Here is a 24,892-nt window from a genome sequence, read left to right as displayed (position 1 = left end):
TGGCGGGCGCCTGTGGTCCCAGCTACTTGGGAGGCAGAGGCAGAAGACTCGCTTGAGCCCAGGAGTTGGAGGTTGCTGTGAGCTGAGTACCATGTCTACCCAGGGGGACAGCTTGAGGCTCCTGTCTCAAAAAAAAAAAAAAGATCTTAGCAGAATACAGCCACACATTTAAAAAGTTGTACATCATGATCAAGTAGGTTTTATCCCAGGAACACAAGGTTGGTTCAACATATGTAAATCCATAAATATAATTCACCACATAAATAAAATCTAAAACAAAGACCATATGATTCTCTCAGTTAATGCAGATAATTCAGATATCCAGCATCCAGAATCCAATATCTAGCATCCTTTCTTGATAAGAGTACTTCAGAAAATCAGCTTAGGTGAGACATTCCTTTTCATTTTATTCTTTTTTTTTTTTTTTGAGAGTCTCACTTTGTTGCCCTTGGTAGAGTACTGTGGCATCATAGCTCACAGCAACACCAAACTCTTGGGCTCAACTCTTGCCTCAGCCTCTGCAGTAGCTGGGACTACAGGCGCCCACCACAATGCCCAGCTAGTTTGAGACAAGGTCTTGCTTTGGCTAAAGCTGGTCTCGAGCCTGTGTGCTCAGGCAGTCTACCCTCCTTGGCCTCCCAGAGTGCTAGGATTACAGGTGTGAGCCACCACTCCTGGCCCTAGACATTTCTTAGCAAACCCACAGCAGTATCATATTGAATGGAGTAAAACTGAAAGCATTTCCACTCAGAACTAGAACTAGACAAGGTTGCCCGCTGTCACCACTGCTATTCAGCATAGTGCTGGAAGTCCTAGCCAGTGCAATCAGACAAGAGAAGGAGATCAAGGGTATTCAGTGGAGGTCCATGCAGTTCTTATCTGGGGACACTCGAGGTTAAACTCTTGCTCTTTGTGGATGACATGATCTTATACCTGGAAAACCCCATGGACTCAACTACAAAGCTGTTTATTTTTTGACTAGAGAAGTGTGTCATTCTTGGTTGGACAGCTGCTTAAGGGGGATGAAGTGGGAGGAGTGGAAGGCCCCAATGCCAGGACAGCCATGCTTCACAGGCTTGTAGGTGACAGAGAACTCCCCTAGGTAGTGGCCGATCATCTCAGGCTTGATCTCCGCCTGGCTGAAGTCTTGCCATTGTAGATGCCCACCATGCTGCCCACCATTTCTGCCAGGATGATCATGTCTCCCAGGTGTGTTTTCACCACCTCATGCTTCTCCATGGGCAGCACCTCCTTCTTGGTCTTACAGCAAGCCCTTCAGCAGCGAGTGCTGCTTTCAGTGCAGGCCACAGTTTGGCTCTGCTACTGGTGGGCTCTGTACATCTGCAGGCCATCTCCAGCCCCTGGTCCAGTTCAACACCATGGTAGGTAAGCTTGGGAGGTCCACTTCTTCACTTTGCTCTGCTTCTGCCATCTTGTTGGCTTCTAGGACTGCTTTAGAATTTTAGCAAATCTCTATATTTCATGTGTTCCAGGTTTTTTAAAAATAGCTTTATTGAAATATTCACTTGCCATACAATTCACCTATTTAAACTGTATAAATCAGCGGGGGCTTTTTTTCCCATTTATTTTTAAAAATTTCCCTTGAAGCTGTAGCATCTAGTTGTATCTAACAGTAATACAACAATTATATTTTATATTATATCTAGTTACTATACAATTCTGATCCAAAATGGTAGGCATTGTTGATATTATTGTTTTATTTCTCATTTATGAAATTTACTTCTTAAAGAAAACTTTTTCTGTCACGAACAGTTAATCTACTGGTTTTCTATAACTGGTCTCCTCTGTCTTACTAATGTAGTGAGAAGTCATTCCCATAAAAAATTTTAGAAGGTGGGACAAGATCCTAAGTATCTTCTGACTGTTCAAAAGGAGAATACATTATATTTGGTGTGGTTTTACTATAGTTACATATACTGTATTTTATCATATTTGAATTCTTTTTAAACTTGTCAGTCCATATGGAATTCATTAACAAGGTATATATTTGGTTAACCAAAGCATCTGTTACCTAACCGGGGTATAGAGAGTTGACTATCTTTGTGTACATATAAAATTCTAATATCAGAAACTTCATTGCATATCCGTGTTATTTTATAATGACAGATTAATTATGTCAGAAGTCTTACTAGAAATAACATTTTCAGTCTTTAAGATCTAGAGTTTAAAAAGTCATGTCCATGTAGTCAGGAATGAAATGATACATAAAAAAGACCTCTGACTTTGAGAGAGAGTCTGGACAGTGACTGTCCCACTGCCTTCAGTGTTTCCCACTCTCAGACTTCTTGGGTGATGTGGAGGGGTGTTTGGTAGGATTATCGTGAGTGCTTCTGGCTTTGAGGACATTTGAAACATGCACAGTCAGTGGGAGGGTAGCAATACCACGATTTTAAATTTTAGAAGTTCATATACCCTCTGGTTTTCCTTCTGCTGTTCTTTGTGCCTTCTATATCCACCTTTGTTCCTCCCTAAAATTGTGGTCATAGAGATGCCAATCAGATTGGTGAGTTTGCAGGACTCGAGACTGGGCCATGGTTAGTAAAATCACTACTTGTTTCTCTCTTTTTCTTTACTTTATTGTTTATTTATTTATTTATTTATTTTTTGGAGATAGAGTCTCACTTTGTCATCCTCAATAGAGTGCCATGGTGTCATGCTCACAGCAACCTCAAACTCCTGGGCTCAAGCGATCCTCTTGCCTCAGCCTCCTAAGGTAGCTGGGATTACAGGCACCAGCCACAAAGCCCATCTATTTCTGGAGACAGGGTCTCGCTCTCATGCAGGCTAGTCTCAAATTCATGAGTTCAAACAGTCCACCCACCTCGGCCTCCAGGAGTGCTGGGATTACAGGAGCAAGCCACTGTGCCCAGCCCTTACTACTTGTGTCTGTTGTCTCTCACAGGGGCCTAAGTGGCATAGGCCTGGACCACAACTGGTTAGGAGACCCTGTTTTATTCCCTTATGCACAGTTTTGCTTTCTGTGGTTTTAGTTATCCATAGTCAACCATGATCTAAAATATTTAATGGAAAATTCCAGACATAAATAATCCATAGTTTTAAATTGTGCACCATTATGGGAAGCATGATGAACTTTTGTGCCTACCTGCTTCATTCCACCTAGTACATGTATTATCCCTTTGTCTAGCATATTCACACTGTATATGTTACCCATTCATTAGTCACTTAGTGGCTATCTCAGTTATTAGAACATAAAAGCATAGCATATAGTGTATAGGATTTTATACTATCCATGGTTTCAGGTATCCACAGGCTGTCTTAGGACATATACCCCATATATAAAAAGAATACTAGAATGTGTAGTGGGTTGATCCATCCTTAAGTTACAGTGGTAAGAACCATGAGTAAGTTTTGGGTGATGAAGAAGGGACAGGGGAGGCCTCCTAACTTGTTAGGTTGAAGCTATTCAGGATAATTAGCTTGGGAATAGAGAATGTTCCATGTTCTATGCTCTTTGTATTAGGGTCTGGGGCCAAAAGTTGCACTAACGGTAAAGTATCCCCTTGTTTCTCATTTGCTGGAACTTTCCTTGGTGTATACTTACTTCAAGAATCATGGAGGAAAGAGTGGTTGGGATGTTGGCTGGTAGAACTCCTCATTTAGTCCCTTAGACATGTTCCATTTAATTGGCTCCAAATGCCCAGTGGAAACCCTTGTCAATTCTTTTCCTAATATTTAGCCTTTCTGTATTCATTTCTTCTCTGAGGTTAAAAAATAATAAAGCGCATATAATCAAGCACTGTCTTTATTAGGAGGTTCATAGTAACCCTGTTAGAAGTAGATAAAGCATTATCTATGGAGAATTGTTTGAGAATTGGTGGTAACCAGATAAATAATATGTTGTTGATAACAGCTTTCCCAGTAAATAGGAAAATGGCTTTGTCATGATTGGGTTCACCATAGTAAGATCTTAGCTGTATGTATTAGACTCAAAGACAAGTAGAAAATTCATGTCAATTAGTTAGAACATGTTAAACAAAGTCCATCCATTTAAAATTGGTTTCATTAAAGGTTCTAAATGAGTAGTTCTGTTAAAATGCCAAGTACTATAAGGTTTTTATTGTTCTGTGGTTATAGACTGCCTGACCAGCTATCTTGTAAAATGCTTCTTATAATCACAATAGACAGAGCTAGGATAGCAATAGATCTGTACAAATCTATTTTGTCCTGGTGACCAGCAAATAACACTGTCTGCCTGATTGGTATAGTTTAGTCTCCAATGTTGTCTTCCCCTATAACTGATGTGTTACTATTTTACTGATATCATAATAATTGCCTTATCAATGGCAAGATAACTATGGGTTTTGGCTGATTTTTTTATTGACATCCAAACATCTCTATAATTTCTTCATTCTACTCTATTAATTCCATCCCCTTTAGTAGGGATCTGGAAGGTGGTAGCCAATGACCATCCTCTTTGCATGTCTTCAATTTGAGAATGTAGCTCCTGGGCATTTTATCACTTCAGGAAGTCAGAAGGGCTTGGGAATGGTTTCCATTTTTAACTGGAGCTGCTGCTGGGTTTTTTTTTTTTTAAAGTCTAATTTTCTTTCTATTTTTTTACTCTTAGGAGGAACACTAGAAATTTGAGGTGAAAGGCAAGGCACGAATTGCTAGTTAAGTTTCAAAGTAACAAAGATGGGATGATGACTATAGCAGAATCTAAAAAATTCTATGTGGAATTTGCTACATGAAAATCTTTAAAACATTCAATAGAGGAAAGAGAGTTTAGACATTTCTAGGCTAACCACAGCCTTAGTTTAAACCGTATCTTTATTTCTTACATTGGTGCCATAACTTTCCACTGCTCGATAAGAACAGCTTTAGTTTTCTGTCCTTTCCTGGTGTCAGCAGACTTTGAGACAGGTGGTAGATATTTTAGACTTTGCAGGCCATACAGTCTCTGTTGCATCTGTTCTCTGCCGAGGGGTCATGGCTATGTTCTGATAAACCTTTACAAAAATAGGCATCCATAGGCTATGATTACAATGCTTCATCTCTTCAGCTCCTTTACTCACATATCTCTGGCCCAGATGGGTAAAAGTGAAGCATTAGAGAAATTCATTTGCCTCTTATGATTTCAAAAACTGTGGAAAATAACATGTATAAGCCTGTTAATAAAAAATGTGAATATTGAAAATCAGCATTTTTTGGAAACAAGATACATGCCATGACCACTAAGTCTTTCCTACTGTGTTTTGTGAGAGAATGAGCCTACCCTGTGGATTGCTACAAGGAGAGAGAGGCTGGTAGGAAATCCTGGCATGTAAGGCTCCAGCCCCCAGCTTTGACCATGGTAGAGCAGTTCTGTTTTTATCTGTTTTAGATACTGAAATTCTTCCAAGATGTTTTTTAGGTTTTTGTTTGTTTGTTTAAGAGATCTAAAGTGATTTTACCTTTATTTCCTTGACTTTAAGCCAATCATGAGATTTCATGGTAATTTCTGGATGGAGGCAGGAAGAAGGTAGTGTTAAGCATCATCAAGGCCCAGGGGTCCTCAAACTTTTTAAACAGGGGGTCATTCACTGTTGGAGAGCCGGACTCTGGGCCCCGGGATGAGTCAGCTGCTAAGCAGGACAGGCAGCAGCGGCAAACACACCCGACTGGCTGGATAAATGTCCTAGGCAGGCCGCATGTGGCCCGTGGGCCGTAGTTTGAGGACCCTTAAAATGCTGTGGCCCAGCTGGCCTGAGGAGATCTAAGTAGAGTGGGTCTCTCTAGGGCAGCTGGAGAGCACGGACTGCCCTGCCAGCAGGTGGTGATGTTCCAAGAGCATGACAGCTGGTATACAATGTCCTCTGTGGCTTCCAGCTTGCACAGCTCCATCAGGCCATCATCTGTAGTGGCCAGTGAGTTGGCGATCAGCTCAGCTGTCTTGGAGTCACCCTCAGCAGAGATGATGGCTGCCTTTTACTGCTGTTCAGCCTTTTGCACCACAAATCTGGCCCTCTCTCTTCCTGCTTAGCTAATGTTTAGCTTCCACTGGTTCTGTGAACTTCCTGAAGGTCAGATGCATCAAGGAAATGCCATCTAGGATGAGCCCAAAGGTTGCTGCTCATTGTGTAAGGTCATCGCCCATCTATGTCCCAGGTGAGTAGTTCTCCAGCATCAGACGAGCCACCACTGACTGTAGTGCGGGATGGCAGCACCTGCTCATCACAGACCTCTCCAGTGCTGGTGAAGATGCAGGGAAGTGGGCTAGCAACAGGCCTGAAGATGCACAGTGCGATAGTGACATTCTGTCAGTCTTTGCTACCAGCGACGACTGACACGTTACATGGTCAAGAGTGGCAGTCAAAGGTTTCTGTATCCATGGGATGAGAAAGTGAGTTCCGTCCCTACCACAATGTCCTGTACTCCTCAGAATCAGAGATGACAGCTTGCACATTATAGAAGGCAGAATTCACCACACCTGCAACAGCTAAGGCCAGGCCAAACTTGCTGATGGACTCAAATGCCAGCCAACCATGCTTCCTCCCTTTGGACTCATTGACACCTGTATCCACTCTGACCTCCCTATGAATTCCCTCCAAGATGTTGTTTGTTAAAAAGGGTCTGCTGCTAAAGAATATTTTTAAAATATTGATTTACAAATATTTTTACAATTAGTACAATGCCTTTTTATAATGGATACTTTATAAAAAGTATCAAAGGACTTGTCATATATCACTTGGTAATCAAAAGGAAAAATACAGTTAAAAAAAGAAACCACAAATCTTCTAGATTAAAATCCATCTCCCTCTCTTCTCTCCGCCCCCTCCCCCCCACCCCCCCACCCCGCCAATTTAATGTGTTGTAAATCTGAGAGGATGTGGTTTTAGAGCAAGCGTAGGCAGAGTTGGGACTCCTGTCTCCCATCTGCTGCACTGCTGCTCGTCACACCACAATGCCTCGGAATGCCCAGGTGTCCACCAGAGGCTTGGGGAGAGCCTCAGGAGCCCTTTGTGGTTCTAATGGGCTGAGGTGGTTACTCAGCCTCACTGTTTTCTTCATTCCTGCTTATGTGCCTTCTTCTCTTAGGCTACTAGGAGCCCCCCAGCTATTCAGGTATAGACTGTGCTCACAATTAGAGTACTACCTCCTTGGAGTTTACCTCAGGAATGTTTCCCAGCCCCAGAAACCTAAATGTTGATTCTGAACCTTCTAAGAGTCGGGTCCTCTTTTATCCCTCAGCATAAAACTCAGTGTTGGTTTTGGGGGACTCAGTAACAGGGTGGGAGGATCTCAAGTAATCTGAGATCTCTCACCTCTTAGGCATGGTTCCTTCCCTGGCTCGAGAAAGTTCCTAATCATCTCTGTCCACACCTTTCTTTCTTTCCTTTCCTTTTGTTTTTGAACAGAATTTCACTCGGTTGCTCTGGGTAGAATGCCATGGTGTCATGGCAACCTCAAACTCTTGGGTTCAAGTAATTCTCTTGTCTCAGCCTCCCGAGTAGCTGGGACTACACGTGCCGTCCATGATACTGGGCAATTTTTCTATTTTTAGTAGAATCAGGGTCTTGCTCTTGCTCAGGCTGGTCCACACCTTTCTGAATGTGAGTCAGGGCAGTGATATAGAGGAGCTGGGGGGAGGGGGCCAGGCAGGCAGTGCATGCTTGTGCGTTGGGTGTCTGCGTGGTACCAGGACTGTGCTCTCTGGATGTCAGTGCAGGTTTTGTCAACTAAAATTGGAAGAAAATTAAAAGAGATCCAGAAGATGAGATTATAGGGCATAGAGGAGAAAAAAGTTTGTTCTTCCTGATGAAGAAGGGTGAGCCCCCTGAACAAAAGAAACAGAGTTTAATTCTCAGAGTGCAATATTCTAATGAAGCCTCATGCTGCGCGTGAGTCATGTTGCAAGGTCTAGCTGCAGCAGTGTCTTAGATAGATAGGAGTGATGTATTCATCTCTGCCTCCTTCACTCAGATTTCCGTCTTTCAACCATCCAGTGTCTATCACTGGAAAGCCTGGTTTCTATATAAGAGTTTACCCTGGTAGCTTGCCTGGAATACATTTTGAAGGATTAGTGTCCGTGGCACGGAGACTGGCCTCTGTGCCCAGTGCACTCTGGTGAATATTCATGTCGGTACCTGGGAGGGTTATTTCTAGAAAGGCAGCTCTTGCACAATACATTCCAAAGAGGGAATGCTTTTCTCCTGTCTGACAATCCTTCAGCCAAACAAAAGTGGGAGGGAGGGGGAAGCTACCCCACAGTTCTGGCAAGTATTCATGAGACGGAAACCACATCCTCATGTCTTCTGCAGCAGCGGGAAGAACTGCAAACCCTCTCCATTCACAGCTGCCTGGGCCTCATGATCAGGGGAGAATAGCTTAGGCAGTAGCAGAAAACAAAATGGCAACTGCCCATTTAGCCTTTAGTCCTCTAACCCACACCAGTTTGGTTTAATTACAGCTGTTTAGTAGTTAGGAAAGATGGAGTTATTAATGTTCAGCTGAAAATGTTTGAATTAAAATTTATGATCCTGGCTTTGAAAACCTGGATCAAGAAAATTGTACCAAGTGGCCAGTGATCAAAAGAATTCCATTGAAAAATGTAATTAACCATCTTTTCCTGTAGCTGTTACAAAAAATTACATAAAATATTGCTTCCCCCCTGCTTCGTACCATTCTTCAAAAGATATATTACATAGTTATATAATTAAATTGATTAATTATCTTTTGTTTATAAGAACTTATAGTTAGTAGTTAGAATTTTTACTTTTATATGGTAGGGGAGAAGATGTTATTATTATTATTATTCTTTTGATTGTAGCCAAAAGACTAAAAAGCGGTTATTATTCTCATTAATATTGTGTTTATTTTAATGATAAGTTGTGTTCCACATGGAGTATTATGATTTATCAGACACCTCAACCTTCAATCAGAATAATCTACTTAGTATAAGTGTTTAAATTTTGCAGCACTTGCAACTTACTGTAGTCTTTTGTGTTTTACAGAGTGGTGGTTTTCACATGAAAACCTTCACAAAAGATTTCATGAAGGAAGTTCATTAGAGAAGAGACTAATTTAAGGGAGGAGATTTAAGAACAAGTAGATGAGTAAGAAAGAGAGAGAGGTAGAGATAGATAGGTAGATCCTAGCATTCATCATACAGGGCCCACCAGAATAAGCAGCAGCTTTGGGGAGTTGGGAAGGCAGCAGTAACTCAGCAGAGACCTGCAGAGGAAGGAGCAACAGCTAGAACAGGCGACACCAGAGGAGAATGAGGGACCGCACTGGACGGGCAAGTGTTTTCAAGTCATTTTCATCAAGGGCTCAGGACTTTGCAGATTGTGCTGCCCTGTAGGGGAAAGAAGATCATTTAAAGCTGGAGCAAAGGTTGAAACCCAGATCTGATTTGGGTGAAAAGGTCAGGGTGATAAGGAAGAAAATGAGATGTGGGGAAATAGTACTGGCTGTGTTAGGGGAGACCAGAGAAGAGATTTGGTAAGAACAAAAATACAGAGACTGCATGATTGAATAGGAAGACTTTGGCCTTGTAGTTCATTCCTGCTGGACTGTTCTCTTGACCATAATATTCAGAGTCAGCCCTCGTTACCTGTTTTGCCCTTCTGCTATCTCCCTTTATCACCAGGTTTGAGAGAATACAAAGATCTGCGTATAGTTAAATTGTGATTTCTCCCACAGATGCAGATTCCTGTGAAAACTCGACCCAAGGGAATAGAAAGGAGCTGTGGAGCTTATTAAATTTCTCTTTGGCTTGGTTTCTTGGCGGTTTGTAGGCGGGGTGTATGTGGGCATATCAGCATGTGGTCAGAAAGGACAAGAGAATAAGCTCCAGAGTTAAAATAGCAGTTACTGTTGGTATTTTTCATAAATTATCTCTAATGTGAAACTCTCCAAAATGATGGGGGGATGGAGGGGCTGATTTTCAGATTGTAACATAATTTAGTCTGTGGAGTGTTGAAAATGCTGTCCTCAGATGAGCTATGTGGATCTTGTGGGAAGGGTGATTTATCTGTAGTTGCCTCTCCTCTTTCCATCATCTCTTCTCTCCTGCCCCCCGTGTCTCCTTCAGTGTAACTCAGTAGAGCTAATCTGTAAGGCATTATGCCAGGGACCATGAGAAATATCAAGACTCCTAGCCATGCGTGGTCCCTGGTCAGGTGGTTCCTCCGAACAGATTTGTTCTAAAAGCTTAGGGGAGGGGCTACTGGATGGCGTTATGCAGGGAACATGGAGCCCTGTGACTCTCCTAAGTGGTGCATGAAGGCCCACCTTGGGGCTGGTTTGTTCCACAAGAGTCGTAAGTCTTACTAAAGTAAGATCCAAGAAGTAAAATTCTTAACACTCAGTAACATTCAGCTTGTAGATTGGTGAGTTCTGAGTTCTTTAACATGCCTATCTGTTCTTATCCCCCTCCTAATAATTTCTTAGGATTGAGAACAGGGAACAGAAAACCTCACACGATGCAAATTGCCATCAGCTGCTAACAGAAGAAACTGATTGTGGCCTTTAAAAATCTCAACAGCTCACAGTAGCCTTCCTAGCAAACGAAGCTAAAAGTGAACTGGACTTGTTCCCTAGGGAGCTAAGGCCTGTGGTCTGGGCAGGACCTCAGTGCTTCTTGCATATCCTTTTCTCATCTTGCTGGTGAGCCGAATGAGGCCGATCTCACTGACTGTGTGTACTTGTCCTGATGAGGAAGCTGCTGGGATCAAGGCAGATGGCCTTGCTGGGGCGAGGGGATTGATGATGCCAAATTTAAACACAGGGAAAGATCTGTAAAAGCTGCATAGCTGCTCAGTGTGTCACTGCCCAAAAGGTCTGTAACATGAGACTCTACCTTTTAAACTATCCAAAAGCCATTTGAACAATTCCCAATATTTTAGCTGCCAACATTTTGCTTAAGAAAGGTGCCATATTGGAAAGTGTCACCTTCAAAAATGTAAGAAAACTGCTTTTTTTTCTCACCAGCTGTTTGGGCTGGACAAATTTTTCTTACATATCTACACTGAAATCGTAAAATGAAAGAATTTTCATCAAATTGGACTTTGTAGTATGAAACCTAGACCATGAGCCTGAACCAAAATTATTTGTTCAAAAAAAAAAAAAAAAGGAGTTAGCAAGTGATTGAATAATCTGTAAAAGATTGCTTTGGCCCATGCAAAAACATTAACCGAGGAACTGAGAAAAATAGATTTGCATTGAAAGCAAGAAATGTGTTGATTATAAATTGTTTTTTTTCCCAAAATGTGATAATGTATGCAAAAACATTTTGAAACCGGTGAGGTCTGTGCAAATGTGAGGTGGGATTATGATTAGTTGTTCACCATTCCTCCCATACTCCGTATATACTGAATTTTTCAGCTGTAGCCATGCTGTTGGGTAGGATGGCTTTGGTTTATGTTATCACCTAAAAATTGAAATTAAAAATTTGTCGCTCCAAAGAGTAAAAAGAATGGTCTCCGCTATTAAAAGTTGATAGTTTTGTATTGTCTCACAGTTTGGGAAAGTTTTGTCCCATCTATCCACAGTTACACCCTGCGGGCATATTTCCTGGTGATATTTTTCCACTTTAAAATAATTTACCTGAATGATATTGTATCAAATGCAAGGATTTGACAGGAGAAAAGAACCCTCCTTTTTCCCCCTCCCTTTCTTATCTCCTCACATTTTTCATCCTGGGGTTTCATTGACTAAACCCAGAAACTATATGTGCCAGACAACCGAGAGCTTGCACTTGCCTTTTCCCTGGCCAGCTGCAAAAGAATATTTTCAACTAGTGCCATTGTTTTCCTTTTTCCTCCTCTTTAGAGAGATCACCCTCCTTATCACAGATATGAGAGATTAAACGTTATCAGACAATACGTAGACTCTCTGATGTGCTCTGACTAATGTATTTCCCAAGAACCTGTTCCATCTGGTGAGAGGCCCCCTGTATTTACCCCCTCCTGCTAATAGAAGAAGAATAGTATCCCTTTTGCCCTGAAAGGTTGTAGCCCATTCAGAGGCAGGGCCCCTGTGGCGGCAGCTTCCAGGGAGTTCACATGTCTGGAATCTGCAGGGCAGCCACCTGGTCTACTTCACACACTTCTGATAAAACATTGTTACTTGGCTCTTGTCTCCTGCTGAGAATCTCATCTTGGGCTTGCAGTCCTCCAGTAGCTCTTCTCAGCTGGTCCTTGCTCCCTACATGAGGATGAAGCCGCGTGATCGAACCCTGTGATAGCTGACAGTAAGGAGCCCTGTCATCTTTGGGAAAGTCCCTGTTTCTCACCAATAAAGTTGTTTTTCTGAAACTGTATTAATTCCTTCTGGCAGCTGTTGCAGGAATATTGAGAAATAGCAGAAATTAGAATAGAGCTCCTAACGTGTTGTCTGTCTTTCTGCTTCTTATTCAGAAGAGTGAGAACTGGACTCTCCTGAATGAGGTGAAGCCCTGAAACAACTCCGTTCCTTCCCCTTCTTCTTCACATCCGTCACATCTCTTCAGTGTCAAGACCCCCCAGTCCCTTTCTATTCTGAAAGTTAGTCCACCCTCTCTGATCCACTTCCCCTTCAGCAACCTACATTTTGTCAGTAGTTGTCCTGGCCTTTCACTCAGTTGACCCTCCCCATCCCTGTCAACCCTGCTGGGGAGGGTTATAAACTATGCTGATCAGTCACCTTTTGAGACTGCCTCCCTACAGCTCTGCTGACCCCCGGGAGTCCATTCTGAAGCCTCTGTTGCCTACCACACCACACTGCAGTCCTACTCACTCAGCTTCTATGAGAATCCCCTCTTATACTTGAATGAAACGACTACCACCCAAAGGGAGCTGTCCTGTTGTCGACCACCTATCTCTCTGGTCCTGTAGCTGTCATAGCATCATTGCCTCCTCACTGCCACAGCCTCTACTGTTTGTTGACCATCCTTTACGTTCAGTGCACTCCCCCAGGAGCTTATCTTAGGTCCTTTAGGTTTCAAATGACAGAAACCAAGGAAAGGTGGCTTAAGCCATAACTGGTGACTTTATTTAAGTTGATTAAATACAGAGTGCTAGATCAGGAACTTGGATGGCCCTCACAGGGACTAACACCAGACACTAGAAGTTGTCAGGAGTCCAGGCAGCCATGCCTGGGCCACTCTCTGTGGTCTCTGCGGTCTCTGCTTCTCACTGCAGAGGATTTTATGTTCTTCTTTGTGCTGCCTGTGATGAAAGAGGGTCACCCCAGAATGTCCACATATTTATCACGTCATTATAAGTCAACAGAGCCAATTAAGCTAGAGTCTCTAAACTTTGAGGAAGGAAATCCGATTAGCCCAGCATGGGTCAGGCGGCTTCCTAGGATGCAGTTGTCTACAGGACAGACTGAGCTCAGGAACCTCCCATGTCCACCCTGAGGTTGGGCTGGAAATAGCTGTGCAGACATACCAAAATACCTCTGCACGTGCTGTAGCAGAGAATTCTAAAATGTCTGAACCAGAAGAGCCCTGAGAAACCATTAAATCTAGACGTTTAATTTCACAAAGGCTGAAACTGAAGTAGAAGTTAAGTGACTTGCCAAATCTTGCTAACTCTGTACTTAGTAAATATTTTTCAAATTGTTGAATGGAAGACAGTTATTTCTGAAGAACTTGAAGGATCTTTAACAAAGAACAGTCTGTACACATTTTTGAGGTCAGGAGTATTTTTGTTGTTGTTGTTTTGAGACAGAGTCTCACTTTGTCACCTTTGGTTGAGTGCTGTGGCATCACAGCTCACAGTAACCTCCAACTCTTGGGCTTAAGCGATTCTCTTTTTTTTTTTTTTTTTTGAGACAGAGCCTCAAGCTGTCCCCCTGGGTAGAGTGCCATGGCATTACAGTTCACAGCAACCTCCAACTCCTGGGCTCAAGTGAGTCTTCTGCTTCCGCCTCCCAAGTAGCTGGGACCACAGGCACCCGCCACAATGCCTGGCCATTTTTTGGTTGCAGCCGTCATTGTTGTTTGGGGTCTGGGCTGGGGATTCGAACCCGCCACCTTAGGTGTATGTGGCTGGCGCCCTAGCCAGTTGAGCCACAGGCACCGAGCCTAAGCGATTCTCTTGTGTCAGCCTCCCCAGTAGTGGGGACTACAGGCGTCTGCCATAACATCCAGCTATTTTTAGAGAGGAGGTCTTGCTCTGGCTCAGGCTGGTCTCGAACCTGTGAGCTCAGGCAATCCACCCGTCTTGGCCTCCCAGAGTGCTAGGATTACAGGCGTTAGCTGCCACGCCTGGCCTAGGAGTATTTTTGACTTTAACTGAAAGATTAGGAATGGATCTGATGATAAATTATTATAATCTTACCAATATCCCGATGGTTGATCTTCCTTCAGTGTTTGTTTTCACTCAAATGAGAAAATTAGCAACAGCAGCAATATGGCCCCTGGCCTTCCAGTGGCGTCTCCCATAAGTGATGGACAGCTAAAAGCAAAACAGGCACTTGCTCCTGGTCTAAAAGGCACCAATACCACGAGAAGCTGTTAATCTCAACTGTTATACCTCAGCCATTGTTCACAATCTGGCACAGAATTAATCCCTTAAGAAAAGGATGAAAAAAATGCCATTCAGCACAACATAGTTTGTCATCGCATGCATAATGCAGGCTTTCCAATTAGAATGCTGCAATTTAGAAACTTTCTTCACAGGCTGATGAGAGAGCAATTATTTTAAAGAAGGGAAAGCTCAGTCCACTGGGTTTGCCTCGAGTCACTTCTGACTCAAGCCACAAAGACAAGAGTTTTGAAAACATATTCGCTATTGAATTTTATATCAAAATACCAGCAAGGAGAGCAATTAGTTGCTGTAAACTGAACCCTGGTAATCAATGGTATGTAGCCAGCCAGAGCATTTATGGAAGATGTAAGCAAAATCACATCTGCTAATCAATTTTTTAAAAAACCAGCACTTCACTGCTTTTAGGGAAACTCCGCAATGAGAATGAGGGAAGATGGAGGAGACAACATTTAATTGCACCAGGCTATTTCATGCAGTGCTCATTAGTTAGAGAGGTTTGTGGCAACAGCTAAACACAGCCCGATCTGCATCAATAGATCTCGGCCAGCAGCTTCCTTTATTTGGCCCCTTTTGAAAATGGCTTCTGGGGTCTGGGTGGAAGCGCGTGGATGGATGTGTGTGTGCTGGCTGTGTTTAAGGAGCTCATCTCAGTTAAGGTCAGAGGGAGTGTCTGTCCTGGGCAAGCTCACTGTGCAAACATTCCTAGCCAGATTACAAGTCAGAAATATCTCTGTGTTGTTGTAGGAGCAAAGAACACACTTTGCAGGCAGGGAAAGAAGTGCAGGGAGGTGGTGGAGTTTTCACTTCTGCCTTATTAGAACAAAATTCCTCTACATGGGAAAAAAGAGATTGAGCCAATTTTTCCCTTACTGTTCCCCAGCTGCAGTTGTTTTTCTTTTCAGTCAGATCAAGAAAGGGATTTTCATTCCTGGCTAAGCCTAAATTCCAAGCCAATATGCATCCTGGCACATAAATTAGAAGGTCTCTCAAAAACTCCGCAGTGTAGGTGAGTCTGAGCCTTAGGCTTGATGACCTGAGATCCATCAGCGTCCCTTTGCCACTCAGCAGTCACCATGACCCCTCATTTCCAGCCCACAGGGGACTCTTAATAGAGGAATAGAGAGGAGATGTCTCAGCCAGTGTATGCACTTGGCTGCTATTCAGAAAAAAAAATTTAGGCCAAGAGAAATTATTGAGGTAAAGATCGATAGACTAAGCTAATAAAAATTAATATCCTCAGCATGCAAACTATGATAGGCAGTAGATTAATACCCTTTAAATATGGAGGACATTTTGAAAGTCATTAACAAAAGGATAAATGTAAGTAGAAAATAGGTAAAATGTTCAAGTTCAATAAGTAAAAAATATATAATGAGATGTCTTTCATATATCAAATTGGTAATTGGTAGCACTTTTAAACATAACATACTATATTGGTGATGGTGCACAGAAACAGGTTTTTGTTTTACACTGCTGGTAATGTTAGTGTAGATTTTTGTTTGGGGTTAGAGTGAAGAGAAGCATGCAGTCATTTTGTGATACATATGAAAGCTTCATAATGTTTATATACCTTGCTCTAGGAGTTTCACTAGAGGCAGTAATCATAGATTTAGCTAAGAATGTTCATCATAGAATTTTTTATAACAGTGAAATATTATCAACTACTTAAGTGTCCAATCGTAAGAGACTGATTAAATAAATTGCAGGACATCCATACAGTGAAATACTATGAAGTCAATATTATATAGGAGGATATTTGATGATGCAAAGAGATATTCATAATAGACAATGAAGCAAAAGAAATAAGTTACAAACAGTATGTGCCATGTGTTTTTAAAGTTCTTGGACTTGTAGGTGGTCTTCATTTTAAAATAATAATTTGCCTTGAAACAAATTAGAGGACTTCATAGAATAAGCTACATAGAAGGCATGCTATATACAACTTAAAAATTGTTCTAATATGCTGTCACTCCATGAATTTCTACCTAGAGCATCTATAATACTCGATTGCTCTTCCTTTTTATCTTCTCCATCTGCCATATCCTCAAGGCAGTCTTTTTCCATGAAATATTTGAGATCTGGTTAGGTTCTAGCCCAGAAGGGACAGATTGTTTTCATTTGGATATTCTGTAGAAACACTAACTCATGATTATCTACAAGGGCAGCAGTTATGATAAACCTGGCTCTCCATAAATAATTCAAAATCCTATTAGAGAGGGCAGCGCCTGTGGCTCAGTGGGTGGGGTGCCAGCCCCATATACTGAGGGTGGCAGGTTCAAACCCGGCCCTGGCCAAACTGCAACAAAAAACATAGCCAGGCGTTGTGGTGGACGCCTGTGGTCCCAGCTACTCAGGAGGCTGAGGCAAGAGAATCGCCTAAGCTCAGGAGTTGGAGGTTGCTGTGAGCTGTGACGCCATGGCACTTTACTGAAGGTGATAAAGTAAGACTCTCTCTACAAAAAAAAAAAAAAAAAAAAATCCTATTGAAGAAAGTAGCCTCAACATTATCTCCCAGCAAACCTTTTATTAGAGCTATTAAATGAAGAGACTGATGAATTAATTTTGAAGTTTCTCCCCTAGTTTTAATCTGCATTCCCAGAGTTATAAATGATTTCAGCCCAGAACAGGTATGGAACATACACCATGAACATAGCCAACATGTTTGAAGTAGGTTTTTTTGTTGTTGTTTTTGTTTTTGAGACAGAGTCTTACTTTATTGCCCTGGGTAGAGTGCCATGGTATCATAGCCTCACAGCAACCTCCAACTCTGGAGCTTAAGCGATTCTTTTGCCTCAGCCTCCCAAGTAGCTGGGACCACAGGTGCCCTCCACAATGCCCAGCTATTTTTTTGTTGTAGTTGTCATTATTGTTTAGCAGGCCTAGGCCGGGTTCAAACCCACCAGCCTCAGTGCATGTGGCCAGCGTTGTAACCACTGGGCTACAGGCGCTGAGCCTGAAGTAGAATTTTTAAAAAAGAGAAAGATCAGTGGTCTTTCTAAAAGGTTTATAATCAAAATGAGAACCAGAAGAAACAAAAAGTAAACTTTTAAGAGTTATCCAAAGTAAATATAAATTAGCATAGGCTAACTACATAGGCTAACTACTTAGGCTAAGAGACTAGAATAATATTTGTGGAAATGACTGACAAGGGAAATAATTTGCTTTCTTATCAGGCAAATTGCTTTAATGTAACAAAAGAATTTTTGGACACTTAAGAACAGTAGCATGGAATCTGTTCTGATTCACTTAGAGTACTGAAATTAAATACTCAGGTGAACTAAAGGGAATCAGTAAGTGTAATCTGTTTATGCTTTCCCAAACCTTTTAACAGTTTTCTCTACTTAAAAAATGAGTTCCAAAATATTAGGTAGTGTGGGTATAGTCACTGATAACAAACAGAATTGCAGTTGAAAACAAGGAACAAAGGGTAAAGGAAAAGGGAAACACAGGAAATCTTAATCCTCAATAACAGCTTTATCAGTGATGCAAACTGAATTTGTGGGAAGGACTTCAATCTGAAAGATTAAAGGAAAATAATACAGCTGATTTTATAGAGTAATAGGTGTAGATTGTAAATTATGACCCAGATACATAAGCTGGGAATAAGGGAAGCATTTGGCAGCAGGGATTTCAGAAATGGTCTGGGTTAGGATACCAGGTTGCAACTCTGTATCTGCCACTCACTGTATGAGTTTAAACAAGTTACTTAATAGCTTTAAGTCCCACTTTCACTGCCTATAATTTGATAAGCATAATAGTGCTTGCTGGAGGATATTTAGAAGGATTTAATATGATAAATTGTATTGAGCATTTAACTCAGGGCCTTATACATACAGCACTAAAGAAATGTTGGCTATCATGACTGCTATTGTTACAAGGAATGTATTTGTCTAGCAAACACTGACTTGAGTATAAATTTTGTGTGAGACATGGCTGCTGCCTTCCAAGAGCTCACTATTTTAGCAGGTGCAGGACGCAAACACACATGACCAACTGTAAAACAGTAAGATACGTATTTTGTATGAGAAGGACTTTTAAGTCCGAAATCATAGACAATATTGATCTTTTTGCCCTGTGGCACTGTCAGAAGCAGAATGCTGATCTTGTGTTGCAATGCTCAGATTTTTTAATTTTTTAAATTGAGGAATAACGTACAGTGTACAAATCTTTTATGTATGGCCCAATGAATATTTGCGTGCATATATACCCATGTAACTGCCATTCAGATCAAATGTGGCACATTTCCAGCATTCTAGAAGCTTCCTTTATATCCACCCCAGAGATAACCACTATTCTGATTCCTTTTGCCAACAGATAAATTTTGTCTACTTTGAAGTTCTCCTTTGTGTCTACGGAATTATATGGTTAATACTTAGGTTCTTATCTGGGCAGAAAAGGGGGATAAGAAGAAAGAACCAAGAAAATCAGTTTCTAAAAACTGAATAAGAAAGTTTTACTAATGAATATATGTTTGTATCTCCAAGTCAGATAATCTTACCAAAGCTGTGCAGAAATTCTGGTCAGAATGAGATGAAACCTAAAATGTGATAATAAAGGCCGTGGGGTTATCACCAATTAGAAAGCTCCGATTCCCCCATGAGCAGTGGTTAGGCCAGCCAATCTGGAGAAGAGATCTGAAAGAAGCAGGAAGGGTGACTTGAGGACATCTTCTCCCTCCTAAACCAATCTAAAGAATTTTGCCACCAGAGGGACAGGCATTTGAGGACTGAGGGGCTTGAAAACTGCTGAGGAAACAAGCCTCTCACTGCACATCAACTCCACCTGTGCTCTTCTCACTTTTGTTGGGATTCATTTTCTTTTTCCAGTCCTAGAAGTGTCTAGAACAAAGGACACAGGTGGGAGGGATAGAGTAAGCAGATTTCCTGGTGCCTCTGAGGTGCCGATAGCCTAAGGAAACAGCCAGTTAGACATTGACGGCAATCTTACATCTTTCCCTTTGTTCAGGTTGCTACTTTGGGACTGTGATGATCGAAGCTATAGCTACTACGTTGAGATTTCTACCAACCAGCAACAGTGGACCATGGTAGCCGATAGAACTAAAGTCTCCTGCAAGTAAGTCGGATTCTTTCGGGAATTTATTCCAATTGGAATCAGAGGTTCTAGTGAAGATCCATGGAATCATCAGATTACATTTTTTTTGACAAGGTCTTACTTGGTTGCCCAGGCTGGAGTGTAATGGTGTAATCACAGATCACTGCAGTCTCAAACTCGAGGGTTCAAGTGATCTTCCAGCTTTGGCTCCCTAAGTAGTTGGGACTATAGCAGGCATGCACCACTATGCATGGCTGTTTGTTTGTTTGTTTGTTTTTTAATATTCTGTAGAGATGGGGTCTTGCTGTGTTCCCCCCAGCTTGTCTGGAACTCCTGGCCTCAGGCTATCTTCCCACCAGGGTTTCCCATAGTCCCATAGTACTGTCATTAAAAGGTATGAGCCACCATGCCCAGCCCGAATTATACTCTTATTGAAGTAGAAAACATATTCTGGGCTTGGCACCTGTGGCTCAAGTGGCTAAGGTGCCAGCCACTTACACCTAAGGTGGCGGGTTCAAATCCAGCCCAGGCCACCAAACAACAATGCCAGCTGCAACCAAAAAATTAGCTGGGCGTTGTGGTGGGTGCCTGTGGTCCCAGTTACTTGGGAGGCTGAGGCAGGAGACTCACTTGAGTCCAGGAGTTGGAGGTTGCTGTGAGCTGTGATGTGACGGCACTCTACCCAGGGGGACAGCTTGAGGCTCTGTCTCAAAAAAAAAAAAAATGAAAAGAAAACATATTCCGGTGATCCTTTACTTCAGTTTTGACTATTACATACGTCTTTGAGAATTTACATGATGTGACCAAACAAGTTTTCTCTATCTTGTGGTGTGACTTTTGAAAATGACATACATGAGGGATCACTTCTGAGGTTTATCTTACAAGTGAATCTTTCTAAGAGTAGAATGTGAATGTTTTAAAACAATAACTGAGAAAATTACATGAAGGCTGTGTTAACCAGTTTGATGGAAGTATTTCGGATTGTGTGTGAAAACCCCACACTGTACCCCAGAAGTGCATTAATGTACATAGTTACCATTCAATAAAAAAAGAAAGAAAATGACATACATACCTAAACAGAGAAAAGAAAGATACTTGCATGATACAATCCTCTCTCACACCCTCCTGCCACATTCTACACTATCCCTTTAGGATTTTGTTCTTCCTTAGAGAATTTTGTTGAAGTGATACACTTGTTAGTAGATATTCTGGGGGTCTATTCTGTGCCCCCCTCTTTTTTTTTTTCTGGGTTAGTATGAGAGTACATACATTAGGTTGCACTGTTTGCATTTGTAAGGTAAGTCCAAGTTGTAATTGTGTCCTTCTCCCAGGAACTTACTGAACACCCTCCTCTTCCCCTCTTGGTGAACTTAGTTGTATCTTTCTCTCTTGTGGGCCTGTCTAGTGGCTTCTCCCCACAGGTGACTGAGGAGCTCAGGTAATTTTCATCTTGTGGTTCTGCCATCATCTAGGCCCTCATCAGCATAATCTGCATCTAGCTGACTCATGGGGAAAGAATAGAGCGAAGGTATACCTGGTTCTGAAAACCTGGTTCTGTAATGTATGTACATCCTGTCCTCTCAAAGCCCCTTCCCAGTGGAACATAAATCTTGTGGCCATCTCTGCCTCTTTTTAAAGGAGCAGAGCCGAGATTTAAGCCCAGGGCTCTTGTCACTCTACCATGTTGCCTCCTAGGACTCAAAGCATGAATACTATAGAGGCCTAACCCTAGATAGATGATGAAAAGAGAGAAATGAAGTGGTTAACTTACTTCCAATCTCTTGGAACCCTTTTTATACAAGGGAAAGCCTCCAAAGCCTACGGAAGCAACCACCCTTTGTCTTTCCAGAGTTGTTCATTGGGTCCACAGCACCCACGCCAGACCTTCTGCTTCCTCAAAGCTTGTCATTTTTTGCATGTCATACTGGTTACTACCACCTATCCCTCTGTCATTTCATGTTACAAACTGAATTCGGTGTCTCTTTTATGTCCCTCTGTTGAAGATGCTATACAGTGTGGGTTTTTAACAAGATCTGGTTGACTGACCATTGACCAGGTACATACTATAATAATTTTGTATTTAGTTAAGTGGTTTTTCTTTTTCTTATCTCAAAAACTCATTCACTCATTAGATCCTCTCCAAATAGCTTTGGATTAAGTCATCAACATTTTTTTTTCTCTTTTTAATTATTTGTTTCCATTAGTTGGTGGTAACTTTGTATTTTAGCACTTAGATGCTATAGCAATGTTTTATAAATAAATAGATAATGCATTAAAAGAACAAGAATACCATACCAACAAGAAGGCAAGTACCTTTTAACCCTGTAAGAATCAATGGAACCAAAGGTTACGGTTTTGTGTCTACAGGCATAATCTGAATGTATGGTATCTCCCATTCTCAAGTTAGGCCTTAAGAAATATAGAAGATTTGCAAATGATAAAAGATGAAAGGTTTTCCTTTTTAACTAATATACTTCAGAGCAGACCTCAAGAGAGGATTCTATTAGCTTCACGAATTGTAGCCTGCTCGTTATTGAAATAAAGTGTGTGAGTCATGTAATAAATTATATGGAGTCTGTGAAGGTCATAACTCTGCCTCTTGATAGTTGAGAATTCAAGGCACAGAATTTTGCTGTCCCCTGGAAAATCCCTAGGGTATGAAATTCTCCAGTGTGTCCATTAGTCCTGCTGCTGGGGTGGGATATTTTCCTTTATAGATCTCCTGAGTCCTTTCTGCTAGAGTTAGAGTTTTGGAGCTTCTTGTGGTTCGCTTCTAGGATAAAGGGTCATTTTCTATTGTAAATAACCCTGTTTTTCTTGTCACTAATTTCTAAAAATCACTTCCTTCCTTCTTCACCTAATCTAATTTTGTACCCTTTAGCCTTATTTCAGAAGACCTCACTTTCTAAGCATCAGTTCCTTTTCTCTGCTGTCCTCTAAATTGCTGAACTCTAAAATTATTTTTTAATATCGGTTTTTTAATTATAAATATAAAACATGCACGTGGAAATTTAAACAGTATAGAAGAATATATGTGAACAGTAAAATTGTGCCTTTCTACCTTCTGTACCATTCCTCAGAGATAACTAATTTTGACTTTTTTAGATTTTTTGTTTTGTTTTGGTTTTTTTTGTTGTTTGTTTGTTTTGTTTTTGTTTTTGTGAGGCAGAGTTTTACTCTGTCTCCCTGGGTAGAGTGCTATGCCATCATAGCTCACAGCAACCTCAAACTCCTGGGTTTAAGCCGTCCTCTTGCCTTAGCCTTCTGAGTTGCTGGCTAGTTTTTCTATTTTCATTAGAGATGGAGCCTTGCTCTTTTTTGAAGTCTGATCTCCAACTCCTGAGCTCAAGGGATACACCCACCCTGGCCTCCCAGAGTTCTAGGATTACAGATGTGAGGGACTGCACCCTGCCAATTTTTAATTTTTTATAACTTCTGAACTATAAATGATTTTTATACCTATTTATTAATTTATCAACTTTGCTAACAACATGCTGTAAAAAGAAAGAAAAATTTAGCTTGCTTAGCCACTCCTCATTTTTGTTATGTTTATATTTAGTACTGTGTACATACTATTTTATCTTTTAAAACTTAACAATATACTTAAACCTCTATTTGTTTTCTTTTTCCTTCTTTACTCTTTAAACCTATATATTTTTTTTTATGGACATCAGTTACAGACAGCATTTCTTGATTCTGTGTTAATGAAAAAATTACCACCAGCCTATAGTCCTGGCACTCTGGGAGGCTGAGGTGGGTGGGTTGCTTGAGCTCAGGAGTTCGAGACCAGCCTGAGCAAGAGCAAGACTCCATCTCTACAAAAATAGAAAAACTAGCCAGGCATGGCAGACCTATAGTCCCAGCTACATGGGAGGCTGAGGCAAGAGGATTGCTTGAGCCCAGGAGTTTGAGGTTGCTGTGACCTATGATGCTGTGGCACTCTAGCCAGGGCAACAAAGTGAGTCTGTGTCTCAAAAAAAAAAAGAAAGAAGGCAAGAAATTACAGCCCCTACATTTCCCTCTATTTTTCCCCTTTCACCTTCTTATCTTCTGTTAGCTGTTTTACTATATTGACATTGTAAATGTAGTAAAACTATACTATATAAATATGATACTTAATTTTTGTTCTATAAATTATAGTTAAATCTTCCATATATTAACTACAGTTTGTCCCCAGAAAGGGAAACCACTAAGAACTCATAATATTATGACTAAACATTGTTCAAGACATATCTAGTGTGAAGAACATAATTGTTCTATGTCACTAAATTTGTGCCCTTCTTGGAAGAATTCTACTATGTTAAGATGAATAACATAGATTAGATTTTCTTGTAAGTCCTCAGAATTACTCTACGTGTTTAATAGCTTCATATTAGCCAGCTTTTTGTTTTCTTGAAGTTCCTAATTGCTTCCTTTTCCTGCTAGAGAAGCTTCTGAAGCACCTCTCTATAGCTGTGGTCCTAAAATTTCTTTCTCTTTCCTGTCTAGATTGGTAACACTGTTTCTTTTATTTCTTTTTCTTTTTATAGAATGTGGGGGAAAGGTTAATAAAACCCTTTCCTTAAGATAAAAATCACCCCTGATTGGCAGATTACTTTTGGCCTGGGGGTACTGTAAATACCCATACCCATATTCCACAAAAAGAAAAACAAATTGAAGAAATAATGTTACCAACCTAGATAGGAAAGAGAAATTCCCAAAGCTGTAGCTTTGGGCCTCCCTGAGTGTGATGACTTCTGTAACAGGGCTTATTCCTTGTCATTCTGGGCTGGCTGTGTACTTCTGGAGCTGTTATAAGGGACGTTAGTTTCTCTTTGGAATGTGAAGCCTCTAAGCCAGAGTGGATCCAAACCTGCCCATTGTTCAATCTTATGCCCTCTTATTTGAGCTGTGACCTGAAGGCCAAAAAGAATAGCTGTTGGACAATTGGGTAGGCTGCTGCTATGAAGACTCCTTCTGGGAAGGAAGTATCTAATGCTGCCTTGGTAGCTTGCTTTGTTTGCCGTTCTCTCTCCTAGCTGAATCTGCAGCCATCAATAGCTCGTTTTTGTTTTTTGAACCTGAGCATTTTAGTTAAGAAGATAGCTTCTGGCCATTGCATTGCACAGAGTAAATCTATAGCTAATTTTTTTTTGTAAGAGAGAGGAGCTTGCTCTGTCCTGTAAACTGGAGTGCTGAGTTGTAGTCACTGCCCTCTGCAGCCTTGGAGTCCTGGGCTAACGTGATCTTCCTGCCTCAGCCTCTCAAGAAGCTGGGACTACATCGTGTGCCACCATGCTTGGTTAATTTTTCTTAATTTTAGAAAGAAGGATCTTGGCTCAGCGCCTGTGGCTCAAGCG

General features: G+C 41.3%; 1 protein-coding gene and 2 pseudogenes across 1 annotated transcript in view; 1 reads left to right on the top strand and 2 right to left on the bottom strand.

Moving 5' to 3' along the window:
- The window catches only part of LOC100963297 (BTB/POZ domain-containing protein 9), a 156,567-nt gene that overhangs the window by 54,673 nt on the left and 77,002 nt on the right, over nucleotides 1-24,892 (top strand). The window contains exon 4 of the mRNA XM_023512814.1: nucleotides 19,467-19,574. Within this exon, the coding sequence (XP_023368582.1) occupies nucleotides 19,467-19,574 (108 nt within the window). The remainder of the gene's footprint in view (nucleotides 1-19,466; nucleotides 19,575-24,892) is intronic.
- Nucleotides 992-7,371, bottom strand: LOC105886914 (annotated as a pseudogene).
- Nucleotides 5,738-7,297, bottom strand: LOC111725067 (annotated as a pseudogene).

This window comes from Otolemur garnettii, unplaced genomic scaffold (assembly GCF_000181295.1).
Source record: "Otolemur garnettii isolate 467f Iridium unplaced genomic scaffold, OtoGar3 scaffold00031, whole genome shotgun sequence".
In the NCBI taxonomy this organism is placed as follows: domain Eukaryota; kingdom Metazoa; phylum Chordata; class Mammalia; order Primates; family Galagidae; genus Otolemur; species Otolemur garnettii.
The sequence above is the reverse complement of the archived record's forward strand: the minus strand, read 5'-3'. Positions and strand labels throughout refer to the sequence as shown.